The sequence below is a fragment of the Chanos chanos genome, chromosome 8, assembly GCF_902362185.1.
Source record: "Chanos chanos chromosome 8, fChaCha1.1, whole genome shotgun sequence".
Classification (NCBI taxonomy): domain Eukaryota; kingdom Metazoa; phylum Chordata; class Actinopteri; order Gonorynchiformes; family Chanidae; genus Chanos; species Chanos chanos.
Genome location: NC_044502.1, coordinates 8,807,522 through 8,822,521, shown reverse-complemented (window position 1 = coordinate 8,822,521; position 15,000 = coordinate 8,807,522). Strand labels below are relative to the sequence as shown.

Here is a 15,000-nt window from a genome sequence, read left to right as displayed (position 1 = left end):
GTCCTACTGATAGCCATCTTTGTTTTGTTACATAAGACAGGAACAAGATATAGTTCCTTAGCTATCAGTTATTTTATGGCTGAAAAAAAACCCCGAAACAATAAAAACCCGCGACGACATAAAGAAAATGTCCGTCGCACTGGGCACACCGCGCTGCCTCTGAAAGGGTGTTGCGTCTATTTCATTTTGTCTGTGTCTCTCTTCTTATTCTAAGTGTGGCATATTAGAGAGAAACCTTAACAGTGACACAAAACAGCGGATGAGAGCAACATTGTGTAGTAGTTATTATACCATTTTGACTGTTATTACATCTTACTATACACTGTTTCAGCCCGCCTAGCGATCCAGTGTTTAGTATTTACCGAGTAACTGCAATACAGATGAATGAAATGGGAAGAGGTGCATGAAAGGGACCCTGTCACGGCTGTGAAGGGCTTAGGTGATAAACGTGGTGAATTTTACCCTGTTTGGTCGTGTGCTCCTGCAGGAGGACCTCTGTGGCCTCGTCCTCCGCGATGTCCAGGGGCACGTCGCCGTCGCAGTTGACGGCGGTCAGAGACGCTCCCTGTTCCAACAGGAATCTAAACACACCGAGACAGACGAGTAAGCAAGCGGAGTTTCTCAAGAGAGAGAGAGAGAGTGGCTCGCAGTTATTTATCAAACACGCAGGTGCTATTCATAGCCATGATGACTCAAGGTATTGCGCATTTATACTGTTGCTGTAATTAGTGGAAGGGATATTATTATTTTGGGGGGGGGGGGATTTTCAGAATTGTACACAGTGTTAACGCTGCTCATACGAACAGATGAAATTTTAAAGAGATTTCATTGTCAGGAGGTGATGGTATGGTTGTAATTTCGCAGCTGTTCAGAATGTTATCTGTTCTCCCGTGCAGCACTATCTGAGAGTATGTCGGATAATGAACCTTCTTTTAGTCTAAATTGGCGCTATAAGGTGATAGAGAACACAGACTTAATGACAGACCTATTTGCATAGGCAAAGCGATTCAGCAAAGCATTAACCTTCATGGTGCGACTAATATACAACAGGAAGTTTGCAATAGTGTCATCTGTGGGTGTCACTCATGTGACTTTTTCAACCTAAATATTGACAGACCTAAGTTCTAAACCATGTATGTACTTACTTTGTAATCTCCAAGTTCCCACAGGTGGCTGCCACGTGAAGGGGGGTCCAGCCTTCACTATCCACCTGGTTAATATCAGCTCCTTGGGCCAGCAGAAATTCCACCACCTCCAAACTCCCATCAATACAAGCCTGCAACAATTCAGACATTATCACCATTAAGACTGTTTCAACATTCCTTTGCTATCATCGTTTACGAAAATAATTATTTTGAGTAACATGGAATAAAAAAAAAAACCTGCTAAAGAATCAAACGAATAAAAATTGGTCTGTTTGCCTGCTCATCTTAAGACTGAGCAACAAGATCAAATCTAGCCAACTACTGACCATTTTGTTACAACAAAAAGATTGCATAGCTGCTATGGTGTGGGATCTGTGTCTGTCATTTCTGTACGTTTCACAAGTGTTATGTCATAGAGTGAATTACACGAGAATCATTCGGTTACCGATATGAATGAACATACTTGGTGTAAAGCTGTTATTCCATCTGCATTGGAACAATTGATCACATCTTGTTTTTTCTCTTTCGCCTCCTTTAGCATCTCCTGCGCCTCCTCTGTATCACCACTGGCGCAAATGGCCAGGAATTCGGCCGTCCTTTCAAATCGAACTCGCCGTCTGGAATTCAAAACGTACTTTACACGGAGTTCTGCGATTTTTTTTCTGTAATTGCACTGTTGGGGAATGACTATGCTATACACACATAGAGCAAAACACACCAACATACTCTCGACTCTGAATACTGTTGTTCTCTGAGAACTATCTCAACTTAGACCTTATCTGAAAGGTTGATTGTCTCAGTCAATAACTGATTTTCTGAATACACTATCCTACATTTAAAGACACTCTGAAAACTGCTCCTGTCAGGAATGTCACAACTAGGTTATATTAGGAAATGTTAAATCAGATTGCCAGTGTCGTTAACATTTGTAAAAGAGATGACCAAATTGCCAAACTCATAAGCAGAAGACAGACCCAATGAAGCATGTGAGGTCTTAATTACAAATTTTTGCGCTGTGAATGGTACGGGGGTGGGGTGCAGTCATTAGACTCAACTAACTAGCTGCGAAATATGGCAACAGTGAGACAGTGGCTAAGATGACAATTTCATCGCTAGCTAGCTCGGCCCTGAAGAAAGCAGATACAGTCTAACAATGGATGTTAAATATATCCGTAGTTTTAATTAGCTCTTTAAGAATACATTTTTTCACAAGCTAAAGATTTATTAACAAACCTTCGTTTACGCGGCTGTGCACCATGGTGCTCCACAGCGTTTGGTCTACTTCCATCCGCATCTTTGGAGCGACCAGTCAGGTCCGTGTTCTCGGCCTCTGGTTCAACTGCTTCATCGACATCGCCCCGCCACCGTTGTCTTGGCACGTCAGGTTCCCTGTCAGTACTTGATCCATACCAACGCTTTAATTGTTCCCGACGCTTAGCTTTCGCCGCGTCGCCCATTATCCTGTAACAGGATTTTAATTTAATATTCAATCAGACACACCCTCCATGTGTACTGTTTACACCCTGCCAGTTTGCCACTTCCTTATTCCACTAACGCTTCGAAGGAAGTTGTGTGGTAGGTTTAGAAGCGCGGGGTGTGTTTAACACAGCCCACTCAAGGCATCTCTTCAGCAGGATTTCAGACAATTACACGCTCGATTTATCGGCTGGATTAATGTTGAATCATACTTGACAGCCTCAAAATTTGATTGGCGTAGACAAAAGAGTACAGAATTGATCACTCTTCCTTTGAAAATGACACTTTACTGTTAGAACGAAAAGGAATAATGGCAGGCACGTCATACTCCAAGGCTATAGATGGCAGTAACAAGCTAAAAAGCCCCTACAAAGCTTCACTTACAACTTCCGGAAAGTTGACAACAGAAAAACGCCAGTGAGTCAGAAACAGCACACTCTCAAGTGCAGCTAGCGGATTCTCAGAAAACTCAGTTGTTAATTTCAAACGACAAAATGTCTGAGGATAGAGCTGAAAGATCAGATGGAAAGGTTGTGAAGATGGAAATTGATTACAGTTCTACTGTAGATCAACGTCTTCCAGAGTGTGAAAAAATGGCAAAAGTAAGTTGAATGAAACCATGGCTGAGTCATGGTGGATCAAGCCAGCTTTGCTTGTTAGCTTACCGGCTACCTTGCTAACTGAATTGCATAGTTTCAGTTGGATTATTTAGCTGTGGTTCAAGCTTGCGGCATTTTAACGTCTTGCCAGAATTCCTTGTACCTTTTCATTCCTGTCGCTTCCTGTATAATGCTAAATATCTTGCAGAAATTGCTGCTATTATTGGTCCGCTAAGATTACATGCTAAATGCAGACAGGTCAGTGTCGTAGCTAACTTAGCTGGCTAGCGAGCTAAATAGACACATTGCTTACTATTTGCTGTAGTAAGTTCTGTCGCCTTATGTCACATGCTGATAGTTAGTTGCATGATTAAAACGCATTGTCAAATGTGTTTGCTTTGTGTCAAAAATCACTGTAGTCCTACTGGTTTTTAAACAGCCGCGATGGTTTCGAGATGTCAGCTGTTTCCATATCGTGAATATTTTGACATGCCAAGTACCTAACATAACATAATGTTTTAGGATTGTTTAACTTGTCATTAGTCTTTCGCAGAGAATGGAGCGTTGGCTTTTCCGACTGAGACTGTGTGCTTTCTGTCCATAATTTTCTGATGATCTTGTTAGAGCAGGTTGAAATGCACCTCCAACCTTATTATTTAAAGATACTCTGCTCAGTGAACAAACCAGATTAAATATCAAGTGGCCATTGTAGTAGACAACTTGTTTTGTCTCTTATGAAATATACACGTCGTGTGGGCTTAGTTATAGAGTCCAACTATGTTGTATCTTAAATAATAAGTGTATTTTTCAGCACTGTTTCTTTACTCTCCCACATAGAATTAGGTGATAAAAACTACACCAGAGAGGTTTAAAAGTAATTCTAAAAACCTATGTTTTTTTTCTTTTTCACAGGAAGGAAGACTTCAGGAAGCTACTGAGAGTTTACTGTCTTTGGAAAAGCAGACAAGAACGGCGAGTCTTGATTTTTATGCCAAAATCTCTCTCTCTGTGTTAACCTGACATTCTGAAACTGTGTAGTTTTTGGACCTCATTACATCAATTTAATTCTGTACCTATCCTTAACAACAGGCTTCGGACATGGTGTCAACTTCCAGGATTTTAGTTGCCATAGTGCAGATGTGCTATGAGGCTAAAGACTGGGACGCCCTGAATGAAAATATTATGCTCCTGTCCAAAAGGAGGAGTCAGCTGAAACAGGTAGGTTGATGACAAACTGGTTTATGACCATGCCTGTTCTTTTGAAGTGTTACATATGTTAAACATAAAGACATGTATAACAGTCACTTTACAGATATCCTTTACTCTCGCAACTGGAATAATCATTTTGGACTTGGTTTTCTCATTTTAGGCTGTGGCAAAGATGGTACAAGAGTGTTATAAATACGTGGACGCTGTGAGTGACCTCACCATCAAACTGAGGCTTATCGACACCCTGAGGACAGTTACAGCCGGCAAGGTCGGCACCACCCATCAGTCTCTTTATGTCTTTTAAGGTTTATGCATTTATCTGCATGATCAGTCTTGTTCTGCTTAGATGGGTATGACTTATTTCTGTTCTCTTTCAGCTCTTTCTCTGTCTCTGCAGTTCTGCTGATTTGTGGATATGTTGTCTTTCTTAGATCTACGTGGAAATCGAGCGCGCCAGACTTACTAAGACACTGGCTAACATTAAGGAACAAAATGGAGAAGTTAAAGAGGCAGCGTCCATCCTACAGGAGCTGCAGGTACTGTTTCCGCTCATGTGCACAAGCCAAAAAAAAAAAAAAAGCAGCATTTTTTTTTTTTTTCGCTTATTAAGACACTATGCTGTGCCATTACAGTTCTCAGTGACACTTAGAAAACTGATTTGTGATGTTATGAATGTTATCCTTTAAACAGGTGGAGACTTATGGCTCCATGGAGAAGAAGGAGAAAGTAGAGTTTATCCTGGAACAGATGAGACTGTGCATCGCTGTGAAGGACTACATCCGCACTCAGATCATCAGCAAGAAAATCAATACCAAGTTCTTCCAAGAGGAGGGTACAGAGGTAAAACATTTCAAAGTTAAAAACAAGAGAGAGACACACAGATTCCACATTATTCATTTGGAAATCCTAACTCAAGTCAGAAAAGCTTCAAAAATCAGCAAAATGTTCAGTCTTATTTTCATGTAATATTCATACCTTTAGGGTTTTTTTTTTTCTTGCAGTCTACGTAAAGTTTCTTCCTCCCTGTTTTTAGGAACTGAAGTTGAAATACTACAATTTGATGATTCAAGTTGACCAGCATGAGGGCTCCTATCTTTCTATATGCAAACACTATCGGGCCATATACGACACGCCCTGCATCCTGGAGGATAGTGCAAAATGGCAGCAGGTAATATTCTCAAAATGAAATTCACAGCCACGACACATCACATCATTTTCCCTAAAACATGTAAAATTAGCAGGCAATGTGTCTGACATCAGAATACAGTGGAGTTCCAGTGATTTTTTTTTTATGCTGAATTCATTATGCTGAATTCATTATGCTGAATTCATTATGCTGAATTCATTTTGCAGGCCCTGAAGAGTGTTGTGCTTTACGTGATCCTGGCTCCTTACGACAATGAGCAGTCCGACCTAGTACACAGAATCAATGCTGACAAGAAGCTGGAAGAAGTCCCCAAGTACAAGTAAGTTTAAAAAAACAAGCAAATCTTTCCTCGAAGAGCATTGATGGCTTGCCCCGTACAACTTTTAAGCAGGTCGGCTCTGATTTTGGTGAACGTTTTGGGGTGTTTTACACAAGGGGCCTGCATTCAAGGCTTAAAATATCGGTTTAATTTTGGTTGCGTCTTTTGAAGCGCGCTCCAACTGAATTGCGAAGCGCGGAAAGCGGGAAACATAGAAACTTCTGGTAATGTTGTGCTGTACCTATTTAGCAGTGAAGTGCGTTTGCTTTCCTTAGGGATCTTCTGAAGCAGTTCACTACCATGGAACTCATGCGCTGGGCGTCTGTAGTGGAGGATTACGGGAAGGAGCTGAGAGAGGGGTCAGCTGACAGCCCAGCTACTGATGTCTTCACTTACACAGAGGAGGGAGAGAAGAGATGGAAGGATCTGAAAAACAGAGTGGTAGAGCATGTAAGTCAAGCCCGTCAATACCAAAACCTCAGAATCGCCGGAGGAAGAATTTGCTGAAAATTGTTTGGAGATTCAGTCAAGTTCTGATTGTATGTGTGTCTGTTAAATAATGTACTCCTAGTTACTTTTAAAGCTTAATTTTTTAATTTTGTTGTAATATATAAAGTTTCAACACAACCCAGGACATCAGAAAAGTGTATGACTGTTTTCACAGATATTACGAAGGGTACTGTCAACATGAAATATAGAATGTCAGTCATCCAGAAGTAACTCTTAACCTAAAAGCTAGCAATGAAAGTATATAAATGATATTCATTTGATCAACTTTTCTTGCACTCTTTTATTTTAAGAACATAAGAATCATGGCCAAGTATTACACGAGGATTACAATGAAAAGGATGGCCGCACTTCTTGACCTCTCTGTCGATGTAAGTCCCTCTCCATATTCTCCTACCTCATCCTGTTTGCTTCTGCTCTTCTGACTTTCGTAATTCAAAACCTGTGGCATGTGTTAACATTGGCAACATGCGTGTCATTAAAAAGACAGATTTTTCTCTGGATATCATTTATTTATTATCGAAAATTTCTAACAAATATTCCCTCTGTTTATTTATTTATTTTTTGTAGGAGTCAGAGGAGTTCCTCTCTAATTTGGTGGTTAACAAGACCATTTACGCCAAGGTGGATCGGTTAGCAGGCATCATCAACTTCCAGAGGCCCAAGGACCCCAACGACCTTCTGAACGACTGGTCCCACAAACTGAACTCCCTCATGTCCCTGGTCAACAAAACCACTCACCTCATTGCCAAAGAGGAGATGATCCACAACTTGCAGTAAATGGGAGTGAGGAAGGATGACATTTTTTTTTTCATTTGCCTCTTGGATTAGCTCTGAATCTCAGTGATGAAGCCAGATCAGATCAGAATGAAACCAGATCAGAGTGGCTTTCTCTCTGATGAACTGTAATCTGGACAGGGCATATATACCTCCCCTTTAGCCTCCTTCTATCTGTACTTGTTTAATGGTACACTTTAAAGACACATTTTTTTTTTTTTGCTGCAGTAAAATGTTATAAATTGTCAATACCCTTTATCCTGAAAAATCTGAACAAGGCCCGCCCTTGTCGTAACTGTATTGCGCTGTCCGAGAATGTAGTCCAGTTTAAATTCGACAAACACAGAGGGTCTCTCTCAGTGCTTCACACTGTTTCAACATGTAAATGTTGTGGGATTCAGTTTATGAAAGCAAAAGTTTGTTTTTTCAGTTTATTGAACATAAAGCAGCCATTGCTGTATTAAAGCATTGCTCTAAGCTTAATTGCATTTTTTTTATGTGTAACCTTTGAGTCTTCATTAAATCCTCTCACTTGGTGGACATTTCTACATTTCCTTGGGTTGAGCGTTGTCTTGCCTAGCTGGGTCCCCAGCTCTGATCTTGCATACATGTGTTAATTTACAGGTGAATTTATTAACCTGTTCTCTCTCTATCACATTTTTATGCTCAGTCTCTCGAATAAAAAAAAGAAGCGTGCATCGTCACCTTCTTGGCACCTAGCTGAGGTGGCTTCATTAGCATTCGCCAACATAATCTTTCTCTGTCTCCGTCTCTTTTTGTTTTTAATCTTATTTAAATCACTAGATCGCTTACTAATGAATCAACCTCTGTCAGCTGATTGTTCTGAAATTAAACTGCTAGATTTAAATGAACAGAGGCAAACATCACGTTTGGAGATAAGCTGAAATGTAACATTGCACGTGCTTATCCTGTGAACTGATTACTATAATGGCCTGCCCCTAATGTTAAAGATGCAGTTCCGACGCCGAATTAAATTAATGAGTGTTAGTCTTTTAAGGTTACAGTAGGCAAAAGTAAACAATATTGGGAATATGTAATCGAACTAAACATGTTGATAAAGAATGTTAGTTGTAGCGGCGCTATCTATGTCAGGAGAATTGTATGGAGTCCAAGGAAAGAGGTGGGTAAAATTACAGTTTGCAACGGTCTACTTTACCTTTCACAAGCGTTGTGAAGGAGTTCTCAATGACTGAAAATAATGTTTTGGTGGATAACGGTACAATCGATTTATTTAGTCTGACCTGTGTTACTGTCGTTATCACAACTCCTGTCAGAAGAGTGGCCACAAATATAATGAGTGGTGTTAGAATTTGTGGGCGTCATTACTGTATGCATTTGATCATATAGTTTAAATTAGAATATAGTGGATATACTGATGTTTGCTCGACCACAAGGTGTCATGGTTGATCTACATAACATATTATCTCGTCTGTGCACGCGCCATATCACAGACCTTTATTAAGTGGTACACATACCAGTGAAGGGGCTTCGGGCTGACGGCACAGTTAGCGCTCCTTAATAATGCATATATGACTGGGGTCCCCTGGGAAGTAACCATAGCTGGAAATTTGTTTTAGTATTGATGTAATTCTTCCTCAGAAACAGGGACGCCAAAACCGTCTCCGTCAAAATTCAAAACCTACGGTTCCAAACGTTTTTCTTTTCTTTCTTCGCTTTTTGCATTTTTCGGTAATATTCGGTTGTCAGAGCAGAACTAGCATTGTGGGCAAACACTCAAACCACAGTATGCATCGGCGTCGAAGAGCTTGTTATGCTGATTGGCCTGTTTGATTTGTTTTTGCTTCTTTTTTCATCCTACGTCAAAAATTCAATCCCGCTATCATAACTGCTTCTGCTGTTGGCGTTCAGGCACTATTTTGCATTTTCGCCGATCCTTCTCTGTCTGGCAAAATTGGTTTCTTGAGTGAGGGAATTTCTTTGCTTTTTTATGTAACTGAATGCTCAAACGTTTCTTTTCATTCATGAATGCCAATCTTTGCATTGATCTAAAAAAACAAAACAAAAACGCGTAAACCCTTTTTCTGTGCAAAACTACAAGAAACTTCTCAGGCAAGTTCCCCCCAAGAAAATAATATATAAGGCTACTAATTTGATCTGATCTTTGGTGTGATAAATGACGTGTGAGATGTGTTTGTGGGAAAAATAGATACTTTACAAATTATTTAGACTAGGTAACTAAGCCACACCATTCCTTGACTGTGCCATTTTGTGTCCGACAGAATCATTTGTCAAGTTCAAGGGTGTGATCTGAGTGTTTTCTGTAGGCAACTTAGACATTGTGAAAGGTTACATTATTGATTACTACCTCAGAAAGGTTAATCATACCAAATAGGATTTATTTTATGGAGCATAGTGAAAGAGGATGGAAAAAGGTCATATGGCATATACTGAATTTATGTTTTTGGAAGAAAAAGTGGTTTCAAATCCTTTTTTCCTGTTGTTTCACAATGCTAGAGTTTTACTATGTAGTTGTTTGTTGGGCTGTTTGTATAAGTTTATCTGCAGAGTGCTACAGTGCTCTTTAAAATCTTAACCGCTGCATTAAAATCGCTACATATCGAAAACACACCAAAAGCCATCCAATCCATCTCTTTGCTGGACATGAAAGTTATCTCTGAGAATTTTGTTATGGCTTCAGTCATGAATACAAATTAAGGTGGCAAACCTGTAACCACAAAGCAGAACTGATCATGATGGACGACAGCCTTTTAAATCCCCGTTTCCAAATTTTCTCATAAACCATGCGCTTAAAATCTTACTCTCTGGAGGACTGGGTTACCTTAACGCTGATTTATACTACCGCATCATGCTACACAGAGACTCACCTCTCATAGCAGAAGTTAAATGTGCCCATTGGGAAACGAACAGATGATGTGTTTGTCAGGGCCATCAGTAGAATCTCTGATTGGGCCGTGGAAACGGGGAAAAAAAATGCTCTTTCTTAGGTTGGTCCAGAGTCAGTCGCTTAGCATCACAATCCTCATTAGAGCTCACAGTCACACAGATATGGTGATTCAGAGGTGCAGAGGAAGAATGTTTTTTTTTTTTTTCGCCCTTTGCGATGAAAGAGCGTAATGGGTCAATGGGACATTTGCCAGTTTGGTGTACAATGAGCCCTGGAACTAGAAGGGTAATGAGACTGGGGCTAAGGCATTGCCATAGTAACATTCACCACATCAACCACCCAGACTGATCAACGCCCTATCTCTGGGGTGGGGGTGGGGTGGGGGGGGTATAGAGTTGTAAGGTCAGGCACGCGCTGTTAACCGTGTCAGTAGGCAGCATCAGATCTTACCGTTCTCTGCTGTTTACCAAGGACCTGGCAATTAAGCTCATCTGCTTTACTCATCTGCATTAAAAACAGAGATCGATAATACCTCCTTCAATTTAGCAGGCTGAGGTTTCAACACATCCAGATCTGTTCTTCAAAGCATGTTCTTCTCTGGCTAATGAATGATGCTTAATAGTAATAGATTTTTTTGAGTGAATCAAAGTTTGACGAGCTGTTAGTAATAATAATTTTGCTGGTTTATTAACTGAATCGATTTTTGAAACAAGTGGTTTGTGAGTAAGGAGAGGATGTGAGTAGTGAGAGGATGTTTGTAAGTGAGAGGATGTGTTTGACAATTTGAACAACAACAACAGCAAAAAAACACTACAACTGTTTGTAATGGGAAGGGTAAAACAACAAGTGCTGTTGTGAAATACATTCCAAAAACCTTCATCACTGTCTACCATGATTTTACTTATATCACAGGAAGATCTGGAGGTGCTGAAATTTCATGTTTGTTAAGATGTAGTGGGAACTATTGATCTCTGTTTGGACTGAACATGAATAAACCAGCAGTGCTTAACTGCCCGGCGTATAGCACAGAGTGTGAGCACCTGAACATAACTGTGGATCCAATTAACTGCATGATACCGGTTGGTTGACCCGACGCTTCTTCATCCCCAGAGGCAGTCTCAGGACTCATTTTGATACAGAACCGGTGAATACCCTATTGATCCCTTAAGATCCAATGGGCACGGAGGGGGAAAAAACGACTTTGGCTGTGAACGTCTGCACCGCTGAATTCCCCCATGGCTGAGTGGAGCTGATTTGCCTCCTAGAGCCCTAATGAGGATTGTGATGCTAAGCGACTGGCTCCGTGCTATCCCATGGCAGAGTAGGACCACAAAATTCCCTCCCCCCCTGCCCCCCCCCCCCCCCCTCCCCCCACGGCTCCATCAGATATGCCAGTGATCACCCTGTCGGATGGATAATCTATTTATTTACAAATGTACGTGGGTGTTTGTCCCTTACACTAAATGTGGAAACTATAATTGGCCTCCTAAAGTTTGAATGGCCACGATGGACATGAGATACACGTCACTGGATGCTATTTATCGATTTTTTTTAAAAGCAGTTGTTACAGCAGTTATAAATCATTTGTGCATGCTGTGATGAATGTTTTCCTTTATCTCTGATGAAAATTGATTTATATCAAATCTTGATATAATTACAACGTCGATGTAGAAAACCAGCTTAAATGAAGAAAATTCAGCAATGCTCAAGTAATGGAACTGTATTTTTTTGGGGCCTTATTCATTAGTAAGGTGTCCAAATGGCCAGATCTGCTTTGAGCACTTCTGAACCATCCAAAGAACTGGGATTTAAAAAAAAATGCATTTGTGCGTCAGCGTGAGTGAGATTTCCCGGTAGCGTGCGGTCATGAAGGTCTTCATTTGAATACCCCATCCTCCCACCACAACCCCTCTTTGCTGCGTCTCGTCCATTTACTGTTTTTCCAGGCCTGTGAATGAGCAACTGAGCTGAAATTTTAGAAAAATACTCACAGTGAAAGGTTACCCTTCCCATTACCAAAGCTGCCAGACTTACCTTGGAGCTGATGCCCTCCGGAGAGCCTTGGGAGGCAGAGTCTGGCACGAGCATTCAAGCACATCCTCAGGCACAACAACAGTCAGTGAGGGCATCCAGCTGACACCTCAAAAAGGTCAAGGTCATGAAAGGTTAAGGTCACAACCAGCTCAAATGGATATTAACTATAATGCAGTAAACCTCTATTATATCTTCAGTGTTATCTGGACAAGAGAATGACTTCTAGCCTGAATCTGTTATCTTTGTTGCCTTCTGGTTTTATCAGTTTAAAGAGACATTTGAATTGGATTAAAACAAATTTAAAATGTGAAGGGGTATTGAGGAGCCTTAAAAATAAAATAAAGCATCGATTCACCTTTTGGTCATAGATGAAATCTGCTTTGTTTATGGAATAACTAGTTATACATTATGGAAAAGTACTACAATAATGCATGTTGATGCAATATTAAATGCACTGGAAATTTTTCTTTTCTAATACAAGTATGTTAAATATTGTATGGAGAGAAACTGAAAAATTCATTTGTTAAAAGCAGATACATGAGGCTTAGACAACTTATAGGATTATCAGAGCCTGTTGTGGTATTATTCAATATGATAACATCCTTTGGAGAAAATGGAACTACTGAAAGTACATACTTAATGCAGTTCACAGGCACTGTAAAACACTATCACTATTGCAACATGACTGGGAGTGCATCTTGTTTTAACCATCTGGAAAAACATTTCTTTCCTTTATTTATATCATTTCACAGATTTCCTGATTTGAAATGTCTACCCACACATAGAAGAAGTGACTAGGTTGTGCATTTTCTAAGTTAAATGTCACATATTTGACCTCAGTCAGTGCACAGCGTCCCTTAAGAGAGTGTACGAATTATTAAATGTAATGAACTGTTTCCAGTTTTCTTGACCAAGGGGGGTTTTGTGTTAATATAGGATAAACGTCACTCCATGCTCGTGCTGACTTAATCTAAACCAGTAAATCTGAGTTTGATAGTGTCTCCTTTTTTTTTGCACTGAGAGTTACGGTCTTGAGAAAATAAGAAAGTGACAATATGCTCCTTACCGGATCAATGGACACAAATTAATCAAATGAACAGTTTCTCATGCTTATGCGTGTGATGCCGTGAATAAAATTTTGGCCTTCCCATCTGAAAAGATAAGTGAATGTCTCAAAATTTCCCTCCTGAATTCAGAAGCTTGTATGGAAAATGTTCCACTCATGTGTGAAACATGCTATATTCCAGGCGATGTTCTCTTTTCTTCCATGGGCAGTCCTCTTGAAGCGCTAGTCAGTGGAGAAGCAGGCAGTGTGTGTGTGCCAGCTGGGTCTCTGTGGGTGATATTTAGTGTCCCACTGCTTCAGAGACCTATGCCCATGCCCTAATAACACACACACAGACACACACACACACACACACACACACAAAACTCAGAAAAGTTAACAAAGATCATGAGTTCATAGCAAGTATGATTTTGCACCAACCCTGACTCGGTCTCCATGGACAGCGCTGTAGGGGGAACTAATGGCTTGTTTTACCTCAGTGCTGTTGAGAAGTACCCAGGGAGGCTTGCTACCATTAGGCCATCATTGCTGTAACCTGGATTTAATGGAAGACTTAGATGTAATGAATGGCATTTATGGCAGAGATGCCTTTCTTTACAACATGGTATTGCTCTATTTCTGACAGAAAGTCTGTTCTCTTCTTCCCCCCCCTCTCTCTCCCTCTCTCTCTCTCTCTCTCTCTCTCTCTCTCCCTCTCTCTCTCTCTCTGTAGCAAATACAATTCAAAATATTCCTTCCATTTGTTTCTATATTTTTTTATTTATTTCATCCCTAGTAAAGCCCTGCATTACTCACAGCGTGCGCGTGAGGATGTTTGGGTGTCTAAAAAAGAACACAGTAAGTGCGACGGGAAGATTGTGTGTGTGTGTGTGTGTGTGTGTGAGTGTGTGTGTGTCTACGGGGTGGGGAACCTATAATAAAGAGCGCCCATGATGGTCCATATTCAACCCTCCTGCTTATAGGGATCTTTTGACCACTTTTGTCAGCTTTTTGTCTGATAATTTCGGTCTGTCTCATTGACACTGAACAAATGAACTTGAAAAGTGCTCGAATATGTTTATTCCCTAGTCCTGTGGGAGAAAATGGGAGAGCCCATCTTTTTTTACGGTTACTGGGAGTGAATCAAAGGCCTGACCTGAGGTCATCTCATCTGATGAGGGCATTCAACCATATAATACATCACTGTTTGATCTCACTCACACACATCTCCCTTTGGATGCACCTGAAAGAATGACAAACTTCAGTCTGTCTGTAATGTTGGTCACTATTATCTCCTCATAGAAGTTCTGCCATCACTGATGTTAAATATTCGCCAGTGTTAAACCACATAAAGTCCCCAGAACAGTTAAAATCTTATACTGGGGTCATTCTGGTTACCTAGTTTGCACTTAAACTTTTTAAGGTAAGGGTAAGGTTCTGGCATTGACGTATTCTGACTAGTTGACTGCCAATTTGGCGGTGTGCAGAACCTCAGTGTTTAAACTTGACTTATATGCCTCCCCTTTGCAATATCAAGTCTGAAACCTGATGTAAACAAATCCAAATACGTTGTAATTGAACAACAAAGTCGGGCGAAAGTTGAAGACATCTACAAAGAACCCTGAAGCTACAAGATCTGTATCCATTTTCTCAAGCTGCGTCTGAAATGGTGCTGAAACTAATGTTCGTTCATGTACGAACAGTCATGAGTATAAGCCGCCTGTCTTTGATCAGGGAAAAAGTTTTTGGGCATCTCATAGCAGGAGAACAGGAGGCCTGTTGAGGAGAAGCTCATTTAAGTCCATAAAAAGACACTGAAAACAAAACAATTTGTCAGGCCGTTCTAATAACTAGC

General features: G+C 40.5%; 2 protein-coding genes across 3 annotated transcripts in view; one reads left to right on the top strand and one right to left on the bottom strand.

The window, feature by feature from the left end:
- The window catches only part of ppp1r12c (protein phosphatase 1, regulatory subunit 12C), a 10,774-nt gene extending 8,129 nt beyond the window's left edge, over positions 1–2,645 (bottom strand). Inside the window, exons 1-4 of the mRNA XM_030782072.1 lie at positions 2,379–2,645; positions 1,609–1,762; positions 1,146–1,276; positions 463–581 (exon numbers count right to left, since the gene is read on the bottom strand). Coding sequence (XP_030637932.1) covers positions 463–581; positions 1,146–1,276; positions 1,609–1,762; positions 2,379–2,602 — 628 coding nt within the window. The 5' untranslated portion in view covers positions 2,603–2,645. The remainder of the gene's footprint in view (positions 1–462; positions 582–1,145; positions 1,277–1,608; positions 1,763–2,378) is intronic.
- A 405-nt stretch (positions 2,646–3,050) lies between these two features.
- On the top strand, positions 3,051–7,736 carry psmd12 (proteasome 26S subunit, non-ATPase 12). 2 transcript variants are annotated; one of them, XM_030781623.1, is made up of 11 exons: positions 3,051–3,223; positions 4,133–4,192; positions 4,310–4,438; positions 4,590–4,697; positions 4,861–4,965; positions 5,120–5,269; positions 5,463–5,597; positions 5,783–5,895; positions 6,171–6,345; positions 6,696–6,773; positions 6,973–7,736. In XM_030781623.1, exons 1-11 carry the CDS (start codon positions 3,116–3,118, stop codon positions 7,180–7,182), a joined length of 1,371 nt encoding a protein of 456 aa, XP_030637483.1. In that variant the 5' UTR covers positions 3,051–3,115; the 3' UTR covers positions 7,183–7,736. The 2 variants fall into 2 exon arrangements, with proteins under 2 accessions (XP_030637483.1, XP_030637484.1); XM_030781624.1 differs by lacking the exon at positions 4,133–4,192.
- Positions 7,737–15,000: the final 7,264 nt, after the last annotated feature.